We start from the raw sequence: 8,841 nt of genomic DNA, 5'->3' as shown, positions 1-8,841 counted from the left end.
GGTCTGAGCAACGGTGTGAGACTGTGTGTGTGCGCGTGCGTGCAGAGATGGGTTCAGGGGGCTAAGGAGAGGAACGACCGACCTACTGAGAGAAGACACAAACTGACTTGCTCCCTGGTATAAGGGTCAGGTGTCACCTATACCAATGCTGGCGGCAATGTGGGAAGAGTGCCAAGCTATTCAGAGTGACACTCTTCAAATATCGTGCTGTGAGGCACAAGAGGAAAGGTTGGGAAGACATGTTTTCCCCCCAGGCCACTGAGGCAGCAATAATCACGCAGGTCTTTAGATTTATTTTAAAAATTAAGAATTATTATCTTGTTAATTTAGAGACAATAACAGTTAGCTTCGTATGGAACAAACTAGAATTTTCCTAAAATAAAAAAAATTGGATACAGAGTGGCCTAGCTGAACTTTTTGTTTTTTGTTGTTTTCCAGACAGGGTTTCTCTGTGTAGCCTTGGCTGTCCTGGAACTCACTTTGTAGACCTCAAACTCAGACCCACCTGCCCCTGCCTCTGCAGTGCTGGGTTTAAAGGCTTACACCACCACGCCTGGCTGGCTCAGAAGAACTTTGAACCCCAGATCCTCTTTCCTTGGCCTGAGCGTAAGATGTTTGCTTGTTTGTGACAGGCTCTCTCTGTGTAGTAGCCCTGGGTTTGTTTTTTTTTTTTTTTTTTTTTTTCGGAACTGACCATATAGACCAGGCTGGCCTCAAATTCCCAGCAATGCTCCTGCCTCTGTCTCCAGAGTGCTCCAATCAAAGGCATGCACCACTTCTGCCCACCCGAGTATTGGAATAGCAGTCACAAGCAACCAAACTCGGCTGCTTCAAATGTAGGACAGTGGAAGGAGAGCTACTCCGACATTCTTATCTGCCTTCTCAGGAGTAACTGTTTCCCTCATCACCAAGGTTGTTTTTGCAAAGAAAGCATTCCGGGGCAGCTTTAAAAAGCACTCTGCTGACCCTCCACGGTCTCTGGCCCTTTCAGCTACATATAAGTCTTGAGCTCACACGGTCATCTCTGTTGATGTTGCCTGTGTGAGAATCTTGTTTACTGGGTATCCGCTTTCCTCTCAAAGGTCAAGCTGGAATTCGGGGCACAGCAGAGTGAAAAGCATTCCAGGTTTCTGGAGAATTAAGTATTTGATTTTGTTGGCTAAGACCAGTTTGCTCCGTGGCTGGCTGTCACTGGTATTGACACAGACAGAGCACGACCCAGAGCAGGTCTCAGTCCCCGCGCCCCGTTGAAGGAAGAGCATGTTCCATGAAGAGTGTCTGATGTGGACCTGTGAGGGCTGGTGACAGACTGGGCAAAAACACCATGCTGGCTATCAGCCTGCTGAGGGACGAGTCTGGGGGGGAAGGGCAGCCTTGAGACTAGCCAGCTGGGAAATGGTATGAAGCCTCGTTTCATCATGTAGCCCAGGAGAATTCCCCAGGCATTAGGTCAGCCTCTTCTGTTGTCCCTCCTGAGGTCCTCTGTAGGCTGCCAGCTTTGTGCTGGGGTGACAGCACCAGCCCTGGGTCCTTGCAGCATCTCAGGCAGCCAGATTTATACTGCAAGCCTGGGCTCCTCACCAGTGGGCTCTAAACTGAAGAGTAAGTGATGTTTCCCGGGGCTGGAGAGATGGCTCAGTGGTTAGGAGCTCTAACTGCTCTTCCAGAGGTCCTGAGTTGGGGTTGGGGATTTAGCTCAGTGGTAGAGCACTTGCCTAGCAAGCGCAAGGCCCTGGGTTCGGTCCCCAGCTCCAAAAAAAAAAAAAAAAAAAAAAAAAAAAAAAAAAAAAAGGGTCCTGAGTTCAATTCCCAGCAATCACATGGTGGCTCACAACCATCTGTAAAGAGATCCGATGCCCTCTTCTGGTGTGTCTGAAGACAGCTACAGTACACTCATATACATTAAATAAATAAATCTTAAAAAAGTTTCCCTTGGGTCTGGCCCAGGCATCCCAGCCCATGTGGTGGTAAAATGGCTCCCTGTTAGATGTGGGGTGTGGCAGGTGCAGGGTAGTGGGTGTCTGAGGAGACTGCCGACTCAGCGGCTCCAAACAGCTCCTTTTCCCGCCCCCAGCGGGCCACATTCCCAGACCTGTATTTTGGTTAGTGTGACAGAGCCCCAGAGTCATCTGGCCTGGGCACAGGTTTTGTCGCTCCCTACCCCCAAGAGAGCTCTCTCCCATAAAAGAGCTGAGCTCACTTGGTCCCGGGTGCTCGTGGAGAGCAAGGGGGGGACCATGGACTTCATCAGCATTCAGCAGTTGGTAAGGATGTGAGTGGAGGGCGGGTGACTGCCGAGAAATCTGTATAAGGCGCAGGGACCCTGACCATGGCCAGAGCAACGAAATCTTTCTGGGAGCCGAGGGTCAGGTCTCAAATGACGGGTGTCAGGAGAGGAAGGACAGATAGGAAGAAGCTGGGTCATGGATGACGGGAAAACGAGTTATCGAGTCTTTGTTTAGCTTGGTGAATGTGGTTCTGGGGCCCCATCTTGGGGCCTCACACATGCTAGGTTAGCACTCTAACGCTCGCTCTGGACGGTGGAAAGGAAATGGTAAGTACCCTGGAAGCCATGGGTAGAGCTGTACATACAGTTCCTTTAGGTCAAGCAACAGGGTAGTCCGGATTGAACTTTCCAGAGGGTCTGGCCATGTTAGGGGTGCTGTTGGGTTCCCTGGGGAAGTAAGAGAAACAGCCATTGGCAGTGCGGCTGTGTGATGTTGGTGACGCTGGGAATGGAGGCATGAGGTACACATGCCTCACTGTGGTACGGTGGCCCCGCTGGCTCCCTCGGGGAAGTAGACGGCAAAGCTGGGTCCGAGAGGCTTGAGGTTGTGAAAGTGACTCACACCTGTCTCTCTCTTTTCTCTCAGCATCTGCACCCCCTGTGTTCTCCAGCTCCCCGGGTGTCTGCTAAGGGAATGGGTAGGCTGCAGGGGGATGGTCTCTGAGCCCATTTAACAGAGGCAGAAACATAATTTCTCTTAAGACCCAAGGGCTGAAAGCAGGGATTTGGAATTTGACCCAGGAGCCTCTCTTCTTTAAGCTCGGGTCAGGTGGCAGTGTGGCATAACCCCTCAGGAATCTGGGGGTAGAAGCCCAGGGTGGAAGCTAAGGTGTCGCCTGGCATGAACCCAGCAGTATAAATAGACCCCACCTCCCTCAACTCTCTGATCTGCTGATGGGGCAGCCAGTCATTTCCCCTGGGCCTTGGCCATTGCCACAGTTGGTGAAAACTGCAGGTGGGGTGTGTGTGTGTATGTGTGTGTGTGTGTGTGTGTGTGTGTGTGTGTGTGTGTGTGTGTACCAACAGCACAGCCCACCAGGAAGCATTCAGCAGAAGAGTCAGACTGACTTCCAGGTTCACAACTGGCCTTTGCATGCCAGGCCTCAGCTGTCCTAATGCCTTGCCACTGATTTCAAAGCATCCCTACAGTGGTTCCGATCGGTAATCTATCCTACTCGTCCTGCAGGTAAGTGGAGAAAGAGTTGGCAGGAAAGCATTGGAGTTTGGCCGTGGAGTTCCTGATACTGGAGGCTGGCCTAGTGGCTGGACGCTGGGACCCCAAGAGGCTGTGGCCCGGGAGAAACTAAAGTTGGAGGAAGAGAAGAGAAAGAAAGTGAGTGTTCTAGGGATGGGACTGATGAGAGAGGGGCAGTGTGGGTATCTATGAGCAATGAGGGCCTAGAGCCCATGGCCATTGTCAGCCGGCCAAAGCCACTGGTACTTCCTCAGAGCAAAAATAGTTTAGTCAGCAGCCTGCCCCGAGTCCCTACCCCCTGTGGCTGATGTCTGGCTCGGGTACCTCTTCTGCCCTAGCTGGAAAGATTTAACAGTTCCAGACTGACCCTGGACAACCTGACAGACTTGGAAAACTTGATTCAGAGACGAAGAAAAAAACGACAGAGACACAAAGTCCCCCCCAGGAAACCTGAGTCTGGGGCTGAGGTGAGTGAGAGGGTAGAGCTGGTGTCCCGGAGCACAGATGGCCTCCCGTCTTGGGGGCCGGAGAGGAACGGATGCAGGGGCTGCAGCTGCACAGCCGTCACATTGGGAGCTGCATGGAATGTGGACGATCCCACTGCATTCCTCAGAGCACTGTAGAAGCTGCTTGGCTTCTTATGACAGGACACCTGTGAACCTAAGGGCTTATCTGGACTCACCCTTTCAGAGTATAGTTCACTGATGTGGAGGGCACACAAGAGCAGGAGCTCGAGGGAGCTGTCACACAGCAAACCACAGGCAGGAAGCAGAGAGAGCGTCCTGCTGTCACGGACATTTGTGACACACCATGTAGGTGCTAGGGATTGAACCTGGATCTACTGCAAGAGCAAGTGCCCTTAACTGCCGAGGCCCTCTTCAGCCCCAGTGCTTTCTGGAGCTTGCTTTCTCCTTTTTCTTCAGCCTGGGACCCCAGGCCACCAAATGGTTTCACTCACACTTCGGGTGGTTCGCCTCAGCTAGCCTAATCCAGATACTCTCTCCCTGACGTGTCCAAGCGCTTGTCTCCTACAGGATTCTAGATCCTGTCAAATTAACAGAATCAAACATCACAGGCAGCTAGCTGTGACGAAGGGCTGGCCACTGGGGACCTAGCCACACAGACGGGTGATTCCAGCTTGTTCGGGAGCTTAGGTAATGTTTTTAGCAGGGCTGCCCTTCAGCATCCACTCACTGCTCAGCTTCCTGAGGCTGCTGGCACCAGTGCCCCTGGTCTGTAGACAAATCACCCACCTGTACCTTTGGCTCATGTTCCATGTGTCTGCCTGTACCCAACACCCATGACATAAGGGCATCTTACCCCTAGAGTAGGGCAAGGGGTCTGCCCTCGTCTGATTACAAGTGTAATGACCGTGTTTCCAAGAAGGTCACATCCAGAAGCAGTGGGGTTAAGACTCCTCGGCACGCGCACTAGGGCAGAGGCACAATCGGCACCTAACACTTCCCACTCTGAGTCTCCCACAACCAGAATCAAACAGGACAGGTGCGCTGGGCTAGGCTGGTGAGATAGCCGGGGGCAGGTGTCTCTGCGCTTGGGGACCTAGTTCTGTCCTGTTCTCATCCAGCCTCAGCCCCAGGTCCCACTGGAGCCGGTGGGCCTGGAAATGTTCCTGAAGGCAGCTGCCGAGAATCAGGAGGCCCTGATTGACAAGTACCTGGCAGACGGAGGGGACCCCAATGCCCATGACAAGGTAGGGAGGGTAGGCGAATGAGCTCATGAGACCTGTGCCATCTTGAACACTTTTTAGTCCTCACCTGGGTGACTCTGATGACCTGTTCTAGGAATGGAGGGTGTGGCGGCAGGGGTGGGTTCCTCTAGGGAACAGCTCTGCTCTCTTGGCCTAATTTTCTGTCTACGCTCCCAGCTCCACCACACAGCCTTGCACTGGGCCTGTCTGAAGGGCCACAGACAGCTAGTGAACAAGCTGCTGGCGGCAGGAGCTGCTATAGAAGCTCGAGATTTGGTAAGTCTCAAAGGTGGTCCTCATTCATGGTAAATGTGGTGGAACGACCCGTAACCCAGCAAGCCACAGCACCTTGATACCTTGCGTTGCAGCTGGACAGGACGCCTGTGTTCTGGGCCTGCCGTGGAGGACACCTGGACATTCTCAAGCAGCTGCTTAACCAGGGAGCTCAGATCAACGCACAAGACAAGGTGAGGGGCGGGTGCCTGCTCTGGGTGGTAACCTGTTAGGGCTTACCCTGCAAGAAGGCACAGACCAGATCCAGCACTGCACCCCACTTGCTTACCCTCTAGATCTGGAGCACCCCTCTCCACGTGGCAGTGCGCATGGGCCACTCAGACTGCCTGGAGCACCTCATTGAGTGTGGCGCCCACATCAACGCACAGGACAAGGTGGGTGACTTGGTGACCAAGCACTCTCAGACAGAGTGGAAGTCATGTGTGTGAGCCGCACGTTCCTGCATTGGGTCCATAGCAGTGACTGCCTGCTCTCCCACAGGAAGGGGACACAGCACTCCACGAGGCAGTGCGCTACGGGCACCACAAAGCCACAAAGCTGCTGCTGCTCTATGGAGCCAAGCTAGGCATGAAGAATGGGGTGAGTGCCAACAGGGGAAGGTGAGGTATACCTGGCCCTCGAGGGAGGGAGACTGACCCAGCACCCTTGTTCACAGGCCTCCCTGACACCGGTGCAGCTGGCACGAGACTGGCAGAGGGGTATCCGGGAAGCACTCCAGGCCCACGTGGGGCATCCCCGCACCCGGTGCTGATGATGGGCACCTTCGGGTCACTCAGCCACCATTCCACACCCACAGACCACCCCTAAATGGTTCCCTACCCCAGTCTCAATTTGTCTCTGGCTTTGCTTCCTTTTGGGCCTGAGGCAAGAGGTAGAGCAAACCTCCTGGGTTTAATTTCAGTGAGGAGCACTGTTCCCTGCCAAGGCTGGAGCAGGGACCACAGGGCAGCAAGAAACAAAGGGATCCAGATGAGGGCTAAGGCCAGGGCACAAGTGAGCAGACCAGCGCTACCCTCAGCTAGGTCTAGGCCTCGGTCTGCCAATCCTTAGGCCAGGAGACGGGTCTTGGCCTGTTCTCCTGTAAGCAGGCATTCAGATGTGGCCAGCAGCTGCATCCAGGGATGAAAGAAACAGGCTGAGTGCCAGGCACTGGAGCAGGCACTTCTAACCTTTGGGCAGTGTTTCCCCTGGGACCTCATTCCTATCAGTAGCGACCCTGGTAGTGAGTGTGTGCAGTAGTTCTAGCCGTCTCTAGTCTTCAGAGCTCTGAAAGGGTCCTGGCAGGCTGAGGGGCATGTCAGCAGGACTGAGGCCCCACAGAAGTCAGTACCTACCAGGTTGCCTCAGAAGCTAGAGAGTGATGAGTTGGAACTAGTGTTACCCTAGGGAAACTACCTAAAGGCTTTGGGCAGTCCCACTTGCTTCATGTGAGGGTCGAGCACCGGGTGCTGGGGATTGCTTGTGGCCCACTCAACTCCTGGGGCGGTGGCCCGCAACTCCAGCTTACCCTGAATGCCCCCTGGTGCTGGAGAAAGCACCAGGAGTAGGCTCTGTAGGCCCTGCACATGAAGTCCTGTACCTTGCTTTGGGACAATGCCAATAGTGTACATCCCTCTCCGGCCCCCTGTGCCAACTGGTGGTGTAAAGAGGACCTCACACAGGCTCCCACATGGCTGCTTTCCCTCCCAGCTCTGTTCCCAGCTTCACTGCTGGCAGGGCTGGCTCCTTAAATGCCAGGAAGTTGACTTAAAGAGCTGAAGCTGCAGCTGAGCGAGGGGCTGAAAGGTGGAGGCTCTGCCTCCCGCATGGAGCCCCCAGCTGACGCCCGTTTTGCAGCAGCTATTTTCTGATTAACTTTGGCCTCTCTGGCCATTGTTACTATGTGAAGAACCTGACTAGTGTTCCCCCCTAGGGGCACGTATCTTTCCATGGGGCAGGCCCTGCCCTGTTCATGCCAGTCAGCGTGCACCGCGACACTGGTGCCGTGGGCAACAGACATTCAAGACTACTCAATATGACGACTCCTCAGAAATGAGGACACTTGACACACAAAGCAACTTTTTATACAGATCAATGTTTTCTCATTAAACTGACTACTCACCACAGCCTGGTTGTCTAGTGGGGACTGGGAGGAGGCAGGATATTGGGCTACACAGCAGAAACCAATGCAATGGCCTCATCACCCTCAACTGCAAAGACTAAGATCATCACTATCCCAGCGGACAGCATGACATGGCATCAAGAGTGTGTGTGCGTGTGTGTGTATGTGTACATGCATTTGCATGTGTGAACGGGGGCCGGCACATGGCTCAGGATCTCTGCTCCTTGATGGACAAGTTCAGAAAACCACACTTCTCAAACTTCAGCCGTTCTAAGAATCACTAAGTTTTAAAAATCCTGTCTGCTGCATGTGGCGGTGCACAATGTTAATCCCAGTACTGAGAGGTCTTGCCTTTGAGTCCCGAGTTCAAGGCCAGCCTAATCAATGAGGCAGCTCCAGACCAGCCAGGGCTGTACATCGAGACCTTGCTAAACAAAGTCCTGATGTTAGGTCAGGAGCCCTGAAGATGGGATTCAAGTATCGGTTGAGGACATGGTAATCTGTGCAAACTGTAAGGGATCCTAGGCGGGTGGTGGGCCAGAAATACCTACCTTAATAGCCCAGGATACAAAACAAACAAAAATCTGTCTCTTCCCTAATACTAGTGAACACACAGATACAAAAACCACAGTACTACAATTGTTTAAACCTAAGAAAGCACAAGAAGAGTTCTGCACAGTTCCTACCGGAGCCAGATGGAAGCAGGACTCTCCTCAACTTTGTAAGCAAATACATACCACCCCAACCTCACCACGTGTGGTGGTAGTGCCTTCCTATACAACCCCAGTACCTGAGTGGACCCAGGGCTGCTTTGAGTTCCAGTCTAGGCTGAACAGCATGAGACTTGAATAAAAGGCAGGCAGGCAGGCATGGGTGTCATGCTTGTAATAACACGAGGGAGGCAGAGGCAAGGCACTGAGGTCGGCTTGGCCCACAGGCTGACACTTCCCCCTCCCCTTTCTGGTTTTATTTTTTGAGACAGGATTTTGTTCTGGAACTCACTCTGTAAAACAGGCTGGCCTTCAACTCAAAAGATCTGCCTGCCTCTGAGTGCTAGGACTAAGGGCATGTGCCCCATTTTAAGAGAAAAGAGGGGGGAAAAAAACCCAAGTGGGTTCAACTTTAGTGAGCAAGAGCGGTCAGAAACTAATGTGAAGTGGTTGACAACTCAGAGCCACACAAATACGACTGAGGGGCACATCCTTCCAACAAACGGACATCCTCAGGCTAAACAGGAGAGAAGGGAGCCTAAAAAC

General features: G+C 53.1%; 1 protein-coding gene across 1 annotated transcript; it reads left to right on the top strand.

Annotated features, from left to right (window-relative positions):
• Nucleotides 1-2,237: 2,237 nt before the first annotated feature.
• On the top strand, nucleotides 2,238-7,589 carry Ankrd23 (ankyrin repeat domain 23). The gene is made up of 9 exons (XM_032899723.1): nucleotides 2,238-2,264; nucleotides 3,474-3,620; nucleotides 3,821-3,949; nucleotides 5,068-5,193; nucleotides 5,368-5,466; nucleotides 5,559-5,657; nucleotides 5,760-5,858; nucleotides 5,965-6,063; nucleotides 6,140-7,589. Exons 1-9 carry the CDS (start codon nucleotides 2,238-2,240, stop codon nucleotides 6,233-6,235), a joined length of 921 nt encoding a protein of 306 aa, XP_032755614.1. The 3' UTR covers nucleotides 6,236-7,589.
• The last annotated feature ends 1,252 nt before the right edge of the window (nucleotides 7,590-8,841 follow it).

Source organism: Rattus rattus, chromosome 4 (assembly GCF_011064425.1).
Source record: "Rattus rattus isolate New Zealand chromosome 4, Rrattus_CSIRO_v1, whole genome shotgun sequence".
Lineage (NCBI taxonomy): Eukaryota > Metazoa > Chordata > Mammalia > Rodentia > Muridae > Rattus > Rattus rattus.
This window is presented reverse-complemented; position numbering and strand designations above follow the sequence as displayed.